The sequence below is a fragment of the Clupea harengus genome, chromosome 18 (genome assembly GCF_900700415.2).
Source record: "Clupea harengus chromosome 18, Ch_v2.0.2, whole genome shotgun sequence".
NCBI lineage: Eukaryota > Metazoa > Chordata > Actinopteri > Clupeiformes > Clupeidae > Clupea > Clupea harengus.
In genome coordinates, this window is record NC_045169.1 from 1,071,654 (window position 1) to 1,087,276 (window position 15,623).

At 48.2% G+C, this 15,623-nt stretch overlaps 1 protein-coding gene across 1 annotated transcript; it reads left to right on the forward strand.

The window, feature by feature from the left end:
• The first annotated feature begins 1,201 nt into the window (after positions 1-1,201).
• LOC105895554 (insulin receptor substrate 2-B) lies at positions 1,202-15,126 on the forward strand. The gene is made up of 2 exons (XM_012822203.3): positions 1,202-5,062; positions 14,448-15,126. The coding sequence occupies exons 1-2, from the start codon at positions 1,537-1,539 to the stop codon at positions 14,450-14,452; spliced, it is 3,531 nt and encodes a 1,176-aa protein (XP_012677657.2). The 5' UTR covers positions 1,202-1,536; the 3' UTR covers positions 14,453-15,126.
• Positions 15,127-15,623: the final 497 nt, after the last annotated feature.

The following is a 15,623-nucleotide window of genomic DNA, read 5'->3' on the forward strand; positions in this document are numbered from 1 at the left end:
GGGTAAAAAAGCTATTGTTATATAATAATAACTTATTTGTATAGTTCATGTTAATTTAATAATTGCTTTGGTTTTAAGGTTTTGTGATTGAATCCTTCTGTAATAGGCCTCATTTATCAATACTTCCATGTCAGACTTTTAAACTTGATAGGTGCCACAATTCACATAAAACACAAAATATGAATGCCAAATGTTTTATGACTCATTCCAATGTCATCTGAAATAGGAATGAGTTTGAATGTAGAGTTAAAAAAGCTCTCTGTACAAATGTATGTATTTCACTTGATAAATTAGACTAAATCATTTCATATAATCTCAAGGCCCCCCTTGTAGCTCCCTGGGGCCCCCTTGTGGCCCCAGCCCCCCTGTTGAGAACCACTGACCTATAAATAGCATAGGCCTACCTCAAAAGCTTATGCTCTGGTGGGGTGTAAGTGATTAAACCCAGATAACTTTTTTCAGAAGAAAGTCGTACACACCCTGTCCACACTCAGGTTATACCACCACCGTTTGGGTATGATATGAGTACCTTCCCCATTCACCCTTGAAAAGCACCCTAGTTTCGTTTTTATCTCCTAATTACATACTAATCTCTCACCAGTGATTTCACCATGCCGATCTTCTTTTGGGACGCACGCCTCACACTGGCTGTCAGTTTGATGCGTTTAGAGCAATGGCTCGTCACCTATCAGTATTGCGTATTGCAAGGCCTCCCAAGGGGATAAGAAGGGAGACCGACTGGTTAATGTGGGTTGCCAAAAAAGTGCGTAGCAATTAATTGCCAGAAAGAAAAATCAATAATTATTCTACGACCCAGGCAGAACCAGTAAACGAGCTAGAACTGCAATGCTGCAAACTCTCAAATAGAATTCCTCTCCTGGCAGAAATACGCTCTACATTCATGGAAGGGTCTCTTCCAAACGCATGATTGGCCAGTACTATTGTCAGTTAAAACAACAGTGGTCCACTGAATGGTACGTAGCTGTATAACACCTACTTCATGACGTCTCTTCATTGGGGAAAATACTGTCAATCAGTACTTAAACGCTGTTGCCCTCGCCTCAGTGAAACTCCTTGCATTATAATTGGTGGTTTAAATTGACGTAAATGAAAATGTTCTATGTCCATTGGCTCATGATCGCATAGACGCCTACGAATATCAAACACCCACAAATCGAAACATTCGGTTATCATATCATCCCGCCTACTGATCGATGACGCACAAGTCACGTGTTGTTTGTGCTCTCGTACGTAGAGATGTGTACAGACAGGAGCGAGAAACAGACTGATAGCCAGCCTGAAGGATCTAGCTACCGATAATAGAAACGGGTAAATGTGGTCATGTTGCAGTTGCTGGGCTTGAATTCGAGGATCATTGGCAGGACACCTATTTTTCCTGAAGCGGCCTAGAGGAGCCTATTATTGGAAAGACCGAAACGCGCCACGCCGCTGGAGACATGGTCTCCCCAGACAAGAATGGGGTCTAACGTTAGATCCTTAAGGCTAAGGTAAAGTGACCTTTAATTGTGGTACCTAATGGCAAATTTCACAAATTACCAAGACAGCAAAGCCGCTATGTTGATGCTGGAGACACAGCAGAGGGCTTTGGGGACTAAATCTTCAGCCACAGCGGCGAACGGCGACACCTCTGCCGGGGAACCCTCATCTCCCTTAATTAATATCAGCGGCACTCGGTTTCAACACTTACCACCCTCCAACCATCAGAACATTCAGCCGAAGGATCACCAACTCTACCACTCTTCGCTGCAGCAACACTTTTCAAATGAAAAATACCACCACGAATCCCCCGTGAGAAACTCCTCATCCTCCTGTGTTAACCCGGTAATGTTAGATGAGGACTCCCCTGCTTCTGTTAGCAATGCACAAATTGTAGCCGCCGGGTCTGCGAATGCTAACGTTAGTGCCATTACCTCTTCAGACGGGGTGGATGATATAAGAAAGTGTGGGTACTTGAGGAAACAAAAACACGGCCATAAAAGGTTTTTTGTGTTGAGGGCTTCAAGTCACCTTGGGTCGAGCCGACTGGAATATTATGACAGCGAAAAGAAGTTCAGAAATAGCCTTCGTTCTGCCGCTGCTGCTTGTGCCACCGCTGCCTCTTCGGCTGGAACCACGACCACCTCCTCTCCAAAAAGGGTTATTTATTTGTATCAGTGTTTTACTGTAAACAAAAGGGCCGACTCAAAGAACAAACACCTCATAGCTCTGTACACTAAAGATGAATACTTTGCTATAGTGGCTGAAAATGAACAGGAGCAGGAGGAATGGTTCCTGGCTCTGAGTGACCTGATGAGCGAAGGGAAAAGGGGGCATGTTGATGCAGATGATTTGGATGATGGATATGGCACAGTATTACCAGGCACTGTGTTCAAAGAGGTGTGGCAGGTGAATGTCAAGCCTAAGGGTCTGGGGCACAGTAAAAACCTGACTGGAGTGTACCGCCTCTGTCTCTCATCCAAGAGTATCCACTTGATGAAGCTGAACTCGGAGACACCGTGCGTCAACTTGCAGCTGATGAACATCCGCCGCTGTGGCCACTCTGAGAGCTTCTTCTTCATCGAGGTGGGCCGCTCGTCCTCCATAGGCCCCGGAGAGATCTGGATGCAGGTGGATGACTCGGTGGTGGCTCAGAGCATGCATGAAACCATCCTGGAGACCATGAAGGCGCTGAAGGCCTATGCTGAGTTCCGGCCGCGCAGTAAGAGCCAGTCTTCGGGATCGAACCCCATTGCGTTCATCACCACGCGCCGTCACCTGGGGAATTTGCCACCCAGCCAGACGGGGCTGCAACGGCGCTCTCGGACAGAGTCTGGGGTCGGCACTCCACCCAGCAGCAAGAGCAGCGCTGCCAGTGGCTATCGCTTTCGAACGTCCAGTGAGGGTGAGGGGACTATGAGCAGGCCCTTCCGCTCCGTGACGGGCAGTCTGCTCCATCTGAACTCTGCCCGCCTGAGCCTCGGGCGACAGGAGGGGTCGGGCTCGGGCTCCACCAGTGCTGGGTCCAATGCCAGCCGCTACGTGCGGGCCATGGCTGGGTCCACCTACCACACGCGCTCCGCCTCACTGCCCGTCTCCCACTTCCCCTCCACCAGCAGCCCGGTCAGCGTGTCCAGCAGCAGTGGCCACGGCTCGGTGTCCGACACGCTCACACGCCCTTCCAGTGCCTCACTCTGTGGCTCACCTAGTGATGGTGGGTTCAACTCCTCCGATGAATATGGTTCTAGCCCCGGTGACGTGCGCTACTTCCGCGTGCGCAGCAACACACCCGACTCGCTGGGCAACACCCCCCCGATCCGCGAGGAGCACGGCCTGAGCGACTACATGGCCATGGGCTGGCAACGGGATCCGTGTGGGGCGGCTGGGGAAAGTTCTCTACGCGACGACGCGACGGAAGAGGAGAGACCCGCAAATTCAGTGCGCAGGAGGACTCCCTCCCTTTCCCAGCAGATGGGGAGCAGTGGAGGGGTGGCCATGTACCAGAAGATGACCCAGACGGCCCTCTCGCTGGATGAAGTGGTGGGAGAGGACAGCCTGTCTTCCTCTCTGCGCTCCGACTACAGCTCCACTTCAGAGCACAGTCAGACGCGCGCCCATCGAGCTCCGCACAGCCCCAGCGCAGACGACGGCGGCTACATGCCCATGATGCACGGGGTGGGCTCTGCTCATACGCCTGGCAGTGACTCTGATTACATGCCCATGCAACCCAGCGCTGTGCTCTCCCCCAGCCTGTCCCCACGGGCGCACGCCTTCAGTCAGCCCTCGCGGCAGGAGGAGGACACCCGGGGCTACATGATGATGCTCCCGCGAGGGGGGAGACCCGCGGTCCAACCCGCTCATCTCAGCAGTGGCATCAGTGAGCGGCCTGAGAACGGAGAATACATGGACATGACTTCTGCCAGGACCCGTCACCCTCCCAGCGATGCCCACTGCGCCCTCAGAATGCCCGAGGTGCCCGCCGCGTCCACCCCTTACTTCTCGCTCCCGCGCTCCTACAAAGCCCCCGCCAGAGACGGCCGTCAGCGCGATGAGTACGTGCCCATGAGCCCGCCGGCGAAGCCCTCGGTCGACCCGTCTCCCCTCGCCAGCTGCGGCGCCGACCCCCGAGCTCACAGTCGCGCCGTCCGACCCACACGCCTGCCGCTGGGCCGCCGGAGTGTCCACGGCGCTCTGAGGGAGGCGCCCCCTAGCCCTGGGGAGTACATCCAGGTCGCAGAGCGCCCACCTGCGTACACCTCCTCTAGCAGCCTGGAGAGGCAGCAGTCCACGGCCCCACCTCCTCCCCCTGCCCCTGCCCCTGCCCCTGCCCACAACCAGGACGACTACATGAGCTTGGACACCTCAGAGAGTCGCTGCCCCCCGCAAGCTCCACGCCCGTCACTCGTGGCCCCCTGGAACCCCCCCACCTACATCCGCCCAGTGACCTCAGCAGCCAGTAATCCACCGGATGACTACACAGAGATGACCTTTGGCCTGGGCAGGGCCGAGGCTGGTAGTCCCACCGCCATGCTTCAGCACCTGTGTGTCCTGGACCCGCACTACGCAGCGCCCTCGCCCCCACTGGCCGAGCCAAAGGTCATCCGTGCAGACCCGCAGGGCCGACGCAGACACAGCTCGGAGACGTTCGCCTCCGCGTCGCCAGGGCCAACCAGCTCAGGGGGTGGTACCAGCACCAGCTCCACCTCCACCTATTCCTCTCGCCAAGCAGAGGGCAACCGCTGGCAGAGCTCCACCTCATTTGACAATGTATGGATGTGTGTCGAGGGATCCACGGCCACACAGGGCAGTGTGGGCGCTGAAGCGGCTGCCCCTGCGGACGCAGCTGAGGGTTCAAATCCAGCGTCTGGATATATGTGTCGCACCGCCTCCACGGGATATCAGAACGGCCTCAACTACATTGCCTTGGACTTGCGGGAAGATGCCCGACCCAGCAACACACTCGACGTGCCCTCATCACCTCCCGCAGGTGTCCCCCTCCTGGAGAACGGGGCCTATGCTAGCATAGACTTCACTAAATCTGAAGGGCTCACAAGCACAACTACAGGTTAGTTCACTATTTGTTCCATCTGATCCCTAAAACTCAGTCTCCCTAAATGAGCTGGGGGGCAAAACACCTTCCATCTTCCTGACCCCATCCTCTCTCTCTCTCGCTGAGCAAGTTCAGAGCTCATTTTGAAAAGAGTTAGCTTGTGGTGGTTCCGCAGAGAGAAGCTCCTTGTTTACTGTATGGAGTTAAGAAAGGAGCAGAACAGTATCCATCCCTTATTTTTAGACCAGAACTGGCTGATGCTCGGCTGCTTTGAGGCGCCTTTGGGAAACTGTTGCACTTCCATGCTGAGTGCATGTGGTAAACCTTTGAGTGTCAGCCATGCGTGCAACAAGTAGAATTGTCGATTTGCCGTGTGTGCCACTAGTTTGGTGCTAGAAGCACACACACACAAACGTGTTTACCGCTCATTTGCAATGCGTGTGGAGGTTGGGACTGATGCTGCAGCAGTCTTTGTGTGTATTCAATTTGACATGTTGGCCATGGAAGCTAGCAGCAAGTCGGAAAGAAGTTGTGGGTGGACTGAAATATTTAATTTTATTGCAGCTGTCCTTGCGTTATTATTATTATTATTTTATTAACTGGTAGACTGTCAGCTATATCATAGTGATTCATCTTTTTTTTTTTTTTAAAGATTTGTTTTGGGGCTTTTTGCCTTTAATGAGATAGGACAGTGAAGGTTTGGACAGGAAATGATATGGAGAGAAGAGGTGGGGAATGGGATCGGGGAAATGACAGCGGGTCGGATTCGAACCCGTGTCCCCGTGGGCATTCAAGCCCGTATATGGTCGGGGCTACTGCTTGCGCCACAGTGCCCCCATAGTGATTCATCTTATCGTGTTATATGTTTTATCTTATTTAGTCACAAATGAGAATTCATTTGTAAAAGAGAAATAGCTGATTACAATTATTATTCTTTTTTTGAACATTGAGACCACTGGGTTAAAAGTGTGTGTTGTGTATAAAACTGCATTGTGTGAAGACCTTTGATGGTCGAGGCTGGCTGGTTTCACAAAAATCAGATTATAGAAATGATGATTTACAGCATCACATGCTGACGAAATGTTGTGTATGGGGAAAGCACGTTGTTAAAGTGTCACCATGATGTAGAACAGTGATGCATTGGTGGAGATTGTGTGCTTATGTGGGAGAGAATGACTCGGTTCTTCCCGCCTTCCCGTCAGGTTGCTTGGTTACCCATTAATTCAGTGGCTCTTTGGTACAACTGGAGTTTAGACACCACGACTCCAGAGCTTAAGTCACATAAATGCATCTTCAAATAGAATTGCTGTCTAACTATGTGTGCATGGTTGTGTCTGAAGTTACGTTGATGCTAAAGTTATAGCGTCATGAATTATTAAGTCATTGGTATATTAATTCAACTATATTTAGAAGAACTGTCTACACATATGATAGACATAAGAGTGGCAGGGGCAATTTTTGTCTTGGTTGTGAGAACTGAAAATATATTTATTGTATTTAATTGCAAGGTGTTTCTTATTTTAACCATCCTTTTTAAAACCTTATTTTAACGTGCTGGTGCTACATTAGGTTGTGATTTGTTTGTGCTACAATGATCAGTAAATGGCTGTGATTTCATATACTCAATGTCATGTACTGTGATTTCACACTCTTTCAAATACTTTTTTTTTTTTAGCTTTGATACAGCATTGCATTTGGGATGTGCAGCTCTTTTTAGTTGAATCTTTTCCTGAGTTGCTCCAGTTATCTTTTGAGCCCATGAGTTGTTGTTGACTTTTCCTCTTTTACAGACTGCACAATGATCCCTAATGATTGTCAGTGCTAGTCAGAGTCAGTTGGCCCAGTGTGTTTGTGTTTGTGGTGTCTGTGTGTGTGTGTGGATCCAGAGCGAAGCGTCTTTGGATGTTTCTGTGAGGGGCTGTTCTGGGTTAGAGAGTGCAGTGTCAGGTGTTTCTGGTGTGTGTGTGGAGCCAGAGCGAAGCGTCTTTGGATGTCTTTGGATGTTTTCTGCGAGGGGCTGTTCTGGGTTAGAGAATGCAGTGTCAGGTGTTTCTGGGGGAACTGTTCTGGAGTCAGTGTGCAGTAGTCAGTTAAGTATGTGTCTATTTCCGCCCTGCTATTTAGGCAGATGTTAGTGCTGTTTTTCCCTAACGTGTGTGTGTGTGTGTGTGTGTGTGTGTGTGTGTGTGTGTGTGTGTGTGTGTGTGTGTGCGCACACTTCCTCTCCCTCATGCCAGTATGGTGTCCAATCAGCCTGTTATCATTTATTGATTGGTGGATCAGCCTGTTATCATTTATTGATTGGTGGATCAGCCTGTTATCATTTATTGATTGGTGGATCAGCCTGTTATCATTTATTGATTGGTGGATCAGCCTGTTATCATTTATTGATTGGTGGATCAGCCTGTTATCATTTATTGATTGGTGGATCAGCCTGTTATGATTCATTGATTGGTGGATCAGCCTGTTATGATTCATTGATGTTTGACCAGAAGTAATTGGAGAATTAGATAGAAAGGGTTAGAAAGCTAGCAGTTTGGTATGTGTATGTCATACAAACATTTAAATGAAATCATCCTGAACTAGTTCCCATTGCAACACAAACATTTTTGTTGCAATAACCCAAGACCTGGGGGGTGTTCAAGTATGGCCTTTAGTGACACACCTGGGTAAGTTGATTTGCAGTAAGTGGTAAACCTCCTTATAGAGGAGCTCTATGGGCACTAATCCCCGTACTTGGAATACCCCCCTGAGGCTGTTTACTATACCCGACCTGTGTGGTGACTCTTGTCAACGCTTTGAGCCCAAACCCCAGTAGGTCTCTGTTTTCTCTGGTTTCGGAGGGCTTTTGAAGACCTTTCCTGTGAGGTTTTTTTTTTTTTTTGTTCCCAAATTTGATGGCCAACCATGTGTTCAAAAGACAGTTTCTTTTTTGCATTTCAGGACCAGTACTGTAATGCTCCAATGCCCTGTTGTCAATAACAGTTTAGGTTTGCGACGTCATTCTTCTCTCCATCACTGTCGTCTGTCTGTAACATATTTATCCAGTCCATGGTTGACTGTGTGTGAGAGAGGAAAAGGCAAGATGGGGTCTCTGCCATTAGAGAAGAGGTGAGAGGAAGTCAGTGCTCTCAGCAAAAGTCTGTCTGACTCGTGTGTTTGTTTGTTGTCAAGGCAAGGCAAAGCTTGACTGGTGTGGTGTTTTGGAGACGCAGATGCAGTAGGTGTTTGGTGTGGTGGTGGCTGTAGTGTGATAACATGGAGTCTTTTAGAAGAGGGGACATTGGGTTTGTTCTTGGGTTTGTTTTGATGTTAGGAAGCTGTTCTGTGAGCGGAGCCTCAGTAGTGTCTCGGTGAGAGAGGAGCTGTTAAGGGGAAGAATGTTGATGAGGCCCGACATGGCCACACACAGGAATGTGCTTTAATGACGACATGTGGGCCTCTCTCTCTCTCTCTCTCTCTCTCTCTCTCTCTCTCTCTCTCTCTCTCTCTCTCTCTCTCAATCTCCTCTTTCACTTCACACACAAGCCAGCCTGACAGGTATGAGCCCACACAGACCCTATCTGTTCTCTCCGTGTGGGGGTTCGTTGAGCAACTCGAATTCTATGTTAAGGAAAAAGCCTATTTTTGGAATCCCATCCTTATCAGTAGCGGTGTCACGTGCCCTTTCATAATATAGGAGCTATTTGTCCACTGAACGTAGTATGTTACATCCTTTTAAGATTCTCAGGCATGGAAATTGCAGCCTACTTCATAAGAAATGTAAAACAGCCAAACAACAAAAAGATTGTGTTCAGGGCAGGAGGGCAAGAGGGAGAGGAACAGAGAAGTGGAGAGTCCGTAGTCCATGTTGGGGGGTGGCGGGCTGGGTGGCGGGCTGGGTGGGTGGCTGGCTGGCAGTGACCTGCTGAGGATGTGCAGAGCTTGTGTCCTGCGCTGCTGTGGGGCGGCGTGCCCTTTCACTACGTGGGCATACGTCTATATTTGCAGCTTTATTTATGTCGTCTGAATGCAGCCAACACTGCTGCTGGGCCCTCACACGCAGGACATGAGCAGGGCAGGTAATAGGATCCCTTCCCTGTGTCAAGTGCACACACACACACACACACACACACACACACACACAGACCTACACACTCCGCTTGCACACACACATACTCTAGGCACTTGCACACACACAGACCTATACACACTCTGCTTGCATACACACACAGACCTATACACACACATACACACACACACACACAGACCTATACACACACATACACACACACACACACACACAGACCTATACACACACATACACACACACACAGACCTATACACACTCTGCTTGCATACACACACAGACCTATACACACACACGCACACACACACACACACACACACACACACACACACACACACACACAGACCTATACACACACACACACACACACACCTATACACACTCTCGCCTGCATTCCCCGTTCACTCATGGCTGGCCCAGCTCTTAAAGGGGTATTCCTGCGCAAAATGTTGGGGCTGTTATTTGACTTACATCAGCTGCAGTTTAATCATGTAATTCATGGCTGGCGTCTGAAGTTTGTGCTTCGTTTTGCTTTAGGTTTGAAAGGCTCACGAAGGCTTACAATCTCTACCTGTTTAAGGAAGCACGGTGGAGTTCCTGCCTAAAACTAGGAAAGTTGCTGAAAGCCAAAAGACTTCCCATGCTTGAGCACACGCAGCACTGATAAAAGCTCACCTGCTTGTTAACATGCATGTGTGTGACGTGACGTGGCGTGCTGGAGAAGTGGCTCCATGTTCAAGGGATCTCTGGCCCAGAGCGCAGGGTAGAGAGTGGGGGAGAACGTGTGTGTATTGCTCCTTCTCATGATTATTAACCACCGTAATGAATTGGTTGAAAAACTGGCTACTTACAAAAACATACCATAAAAACAGTAAAAACCTGCTTAAATGATGCTTCAATGTATTAGAACTGTGTTCAAGTAGAATGCTGATACAGAATTACTTTAGATACGGCCTCAATCGCGAGGGAATGGTTGTGGAACTTGTAAGGGATGCAATCACGTCACCAACCAATCAAAACAACCCCTTATTAAACTTTACAGTTTAACGTTACAGTTCTAGCGCCTAAAACGACTGGTTTATTTTATTCACCAGATTGTGGCCATCATATCCTTCTAATCAAATCAAATCAATCAATAATATATGTGTTTACTTAAGATGACTTGGTGGTTGTTGTGAGAACCTTTGCGATCCCTGAGCTGTAAAGCTGTATCTGTATGATTAGCGTCTGCTCACCTTGTGAAACTGGTGACACATTAAGCTAAGTGACCTGCCCTGTAGTGTGTTATTCTGTGCTGGTAGCAGAGGGATAGCAACAGACATATGTTAGAGATATAACTGGTCTACGGTCTATACAGACAAAACATACACGCACATTTTAATAAGCAAAATCGAATGCAGATGTATTTGTTGTTCAGTTGCATCATAGATAAATGGTAGGTTTGTGTGAGGTGTAAATTCTCTGTAGGTCACTGACAAAAAGCAACACAGTGTAGCATTACAAAACGTTATGGGCCCTCTCAACCTTCTCCTTCCACAGTGTACTCGCCTCATTTGACTTTAGTCTCTCTCTCTCTCACTTCATCACTGAAAGTACTGCTTTTACTTTAGTCTTTCTCTCACTCTCTCATTCTCTCTTCACTGAAAGCTGACCAGCACACTAGTCTGGTTTACCCACACTTGTTTCTGTGGCGTTTTCTCCCACTTCAGTCCTCCTCTCATGACATGTTTGTGTGACTAATCAATGTGGAGTAATCCACTACCTCCTGGCCAGTAGCCTGTGGCCCTCCACACCTCAGGGGCCCTCCACACCTCAGGGGCCCTCCACACCCCAGGGGCCACTCCCAGCTCTCAGACGATGTCAGCCAAAGTGACACACTGCTGAGGAGTGTTTGTAAATTCAAGAGACAAATCTTTCCCAGTGGTCCGATCATCTGATACTGTCTCTTGCATTCACATCTACCCCTATATGTCTAGTGTTCATGTTTATTCCGCTCCACCTTTCTCTCTCTCGTTCTTTGCCCTCCCCTTCTGCCATTCTATCTCTTTCCTGGACCACCCCAGACAGGTGGTGCTCCCTTTCTTAGCTGACATGCTAAGGACATTTAGTTTAGAGAAGTAACTAAACTACACCTGCTGCCAGGTGTATATAACTATAATTATAATATGAGCTTGTCCATGTTCATTGTGTTTCCAGTAGAGTATATTAATGCAATACAAACCACTGGTTAATTTGTTTCATAAATATATATATCATTTCAAAATGCTACATGCAAGAATTGTAGTTTAAAATGAACCAAATATATCAACAGAATGTGAAGAAATAATGGTTTTGATGTGGTGTCCAAACCCTAGGGCTTGGCCAAACTGTTTGTTTCCGTCTGCAACAGAGAGGAGGTAGGGGTTGAGAAACCTACTGATTCATTGCCCCCCCCCCCCCCCCCCTTACATACTTCTGTTCTCTTTCTGGAGTCAATGGGAACATGTTGTTCCTGGAACATGGTATGGCCCAATATAAAAAACGGTAAAACCTTGCATAACTAAAAGGCTAAGGTGATCAGGACAACCTGAAACCTGATCAGAATTCCTGAAAACTACTTGGAGAACACTTGAAATGTTGCATGACTGCATTGAAAGTGCAGTAGTAGTGTGTGACCTCCCAAGCCCAAAGTTAGTTGGTGTATATCCGTTACATGACCCACAGTATATCAGTTACATGGCCATCTTCTGCACTGCTTTCAGTGAATGGACATTCTAGTAGTAAGTCTCTAAATCTACTTTGAAATGGGGGAAATATTAGAAAAGATTACTTTTAAGTCCACATTATACATCATTAAGAATCTCAGAGAACCTCCAGGAATCAACTTGATTTGGACTTTATCCTCGGGGGATAGGGCTATGGAAAACAGAACGTTTTCTCAGAGCTTCTCATCAGTTAGTGGACTGAGAGAGCAAGTGTTCTGATTGAGTAGGTTCAGTTCAGTAGTACACTCAGCTCAATCCATTTTCTCCCTCACACCTAGTCGTAGCTCCAACTGATCAGTCATGACATGTGTTCTCCCATGGCCACAGGGTAAATGAGGTAGTGAACCTCTCTAGACGTGAGGTTGGTTCGTGGAAAAGGATGATCCTATCACACTGTCCTCTGAGGTAGTGAACCTCTCTAGACGTTAGGATCATCCTTTACCACGAACCAACCTATCACACTGTCCTCTGATGTCCCTAACCGCATTCAGGCCTGTGGTTGGATCTCTTGCTCTAGACGGGGTCAGTTGCTCTTGTCCTTTTCTCCCAATCTTTTTGTCCTTCTCTTCCCTAAGACTTCCCTTTGCCCTTCCTTTGAGTTCCGCAGTCTTCAGTCTCTTGTATGCTGTCATTCTTTTGCAGTCAGTAATATTTCATTTGTATTTTGTAATTATTGTCAAATGATGTGGGTAGGTATCTTTCTCACTTGTCCCTCTGCCCTCTGTCTGCCCTCTGCCACCCTAATGCCACCCTAATGCCACTGCTACCCAGCTGGTAGTGTGACACATGGACTTGTGAGAGCAGCCCCATGTTCATCGGTGTGTCTAGCCAGCCTCATGATATTGCCTCAGCATTGATATACCTCAACACTCTTAGTGTTATTGTACCCCATGCAACATTTGGAGCGATGTAGAGACCAATGACACAATGAGACGTGTGGCGCTGGCACGAGCTTCATTAGGTCTGCCATTGACTTGTTTGGTGCAGTGAGTATGTGTTAGTGCAAAATAATGTGTTTAATTTCGATTAACTAATTATAGGAAAAATAAAAAGATGAACGCTGATTAATCGCACTCTATAATGCCCCTTGACCCCATATGTCACTTTGCACTGCTCAGCGGCGGCCATATTGGATGGCTATAGTGGCCAGTCTGCGTTGCAGTAATTGTTTGTTGCTTTTGATTTGGAGCTAGCATCAATGTTTTGGGTTGTATTGGTAGTTTGGATGAGGTCTACAGCCTCATCTTGGATTTATCTGTATCATCTCATTTTCAAGTTCGAGATTCGTGTTGGTGTAGTAGTCTGATGTTACCTACGTTAGTTAGCTTGCTAGTTTTCCACAAAGGTTAATCAGGAGTAAAGAAAATGTTCTTTTGTAAATAAAGTGAATTGAAGTGAATTGGAAGTATCTGTTGTATGGTGAACATCACACTGCAGTCTTGTTTACTTTGTCACTTCACATCAGTGGAACATCTTTTTAAAAACGGATTTAAATACTTCAAGTTGGTATGCAATTCATTTAGATGAATTAATCACAAAGCATGCAATTAAAAAGAAAGTTTTTTAATCGCTTGACAGCCCTAGTATGTATACTTGCATACATAACTTGCGTATTGGTTGAAGGTGCCTTTGATGTGGGCAGTGGGAGTGTGGTAGGGGGCCATGGAGGGCTGGGCCATGGAGGGCTGGCCATGGTAACTATGGGGGTCAGAGAGGGGTCACTGCTGTTGATATGTTTCCTACTGAGGACTGTGTGGGTCAGACAGACAGACAGACAGACAGACAGACAGACAGACAGACAGACAGACAGACAGACAGGCATGCAGAGGAACTGTGGTACCTATGGGCCCAGCACGGGAGGGAGGGAGAGAGGAGAGAGAGGGAGAGAGAGAAAGAGAGGGAGAGAGGGAGGGAAAGAGAGAGAGGGAGGGAGGGAGAGAGAGAGGGAGGGAGAGAGAGGGAGGGAGAGAGAGGGAGAGAGGGGAGGGAGAGAGGGGGAGGGAGGAGGGAGGGAGGGAGGGAGAGAGGGAGGGAGAGAGAGAGAGAGAGAGAGAGAGAGAGAGAGAGAGAGAGAGAGAGAGAGAGAGAGAGAGAGAGAGAGAGAGAGAGAGAGAGAGAGAGAGAGAGAGAGAGAGAGAGAGAGAGAGAGAGAGAGAGAGAGAGAGAGAGAGGAGAGAGAGAGAGAGAAAAAGGAAAATGGGACACAATGAGGCCACTGCATTCCAGCCCCTCGGACCTCTGTCAAAGCATGCGCATTGTTGCCCTCGGCGGCATTGTTTGATGGGACTAAACCCCTCCATCAAAGGGGCTGCTTGTCCCGGCAGGGTCAACTTAGGCCAGTGGTCTGGCCAGAGACCTACCAGAACCATCAGTTCAACACACTGAACAGGGATGAGACACAGACCTCTACTCAACCCTTCTGTTGATAGGAATCAAGTAGTTGGTGTTCCATGTGCTAATCGGACGTTCTGTTTGCTTGTTTATACACTCTCCGCCATAACATGTTGTGGATGTTTAATCTGTCATCTCTATTCTTTGGACATGTACTTAATGCTCTCTTTCCATTCTCTCTCTCTCTCTCTTGCAGATTGAGGATTGGACATATTCCCTGGTTGATGTCTTCTCAATGGCCCAAGTCCCCCCCCCCCCATCCCCTCCCTTGAAGACTGGCCAGCGTGGCCCTCCATGGACCCATCCCCTGTTATTGTCATTTGGTTTCACTCTGTGTGCCTCAGCCAGCGGCTGCTTTGGCATGATGTTGATATGCATTGATCATTTTCAAATGAGTTCTAGATTTCATCAAACAGCACAAAAAGGGAGATTTGACCCTGAAGCCCAGACTGGTTGGGACAGATCTGGGGGGGTTTGGACGCACTTCTCCTGTCTCTTACATGCCCCTGTTTACTGCCACAGATTGAAGGTTTCATTTTGACACTGATCCCTACAGGTACTGCTTTGTTACCTCTTGGATTGGCATCAAGTACTTTTTGTTTCTATGAATGCGTTTCTCTTGAAGATTTTTTTTTTGTTGCATTTTTCTCATCCTCTCTGAGGTGTTCTCTGCTCCAGGTTTGTTTCAGCGCAGACTCCCAGTTCTGAATCAGTTTAGACTCCCAGGTCCTGAATCAGTTTAGACTCCCAGTCCTGAATCAGTTTAGACTCCCAGGTCCTGAATCAGTGCAGACTCCCAGGTCCTGAATCAGCGCTATACCACAGTCTCAGCTCTTTGCGTTGAAGTGAGAGAAAGTGTCTGTGTGTGTGTGTGTGTGTGTGTGTGTGTGTGTGTGTGTGTGTGTGTGTGTGTGTGTGTGTGTGTGTGTGTGTGTGTGTGTGTGTGTGTGTGTGTGTGTGTGTGTGTGTGTGTGTGTGTGTGTGTGTGTGTGTGTGTGTGTGTGTGTGTGAGAGAGAGAGAGAGAGAGGTAAGTGGTAGGTGGTGACGCACTGGAGTTCCAGTAACCCTGTGCCTAGCCCCAGGTGTGACGTGCTGTGCATTCCAGCAGTGAGATGCTGCCCCCACCCCACCCCACCCTACTCCTCCCTACTCAAGGCCCACTCCTCAGCCTGGGCTTCCCACATATATGCACACACAAACTCTCCTTGGCGTTGCCAAGAATGCAGGACACAGTCAGAGGGAGGGACAGAAGGAGAGGAGGAGAGCCAAAGGGAAAGAAGGAAGGAAGGAAGGAAGGGTCTAGTCTGGAACTGTTGAAAAAGCAGCTCAAATGGAAGCCAGAGGAGCTATGAAAGCTATGAAAGCCCAGTC

What these genes read in the sequence shown, in the direction of transcription:
- LOC105895554 (XM_012822203.3), top strand. Translation starts at nt 1,537, where the DNA reads ATGGCAAATTTCACAAATTACCAAGACAGCAAAGCCGCTATGTTGATG.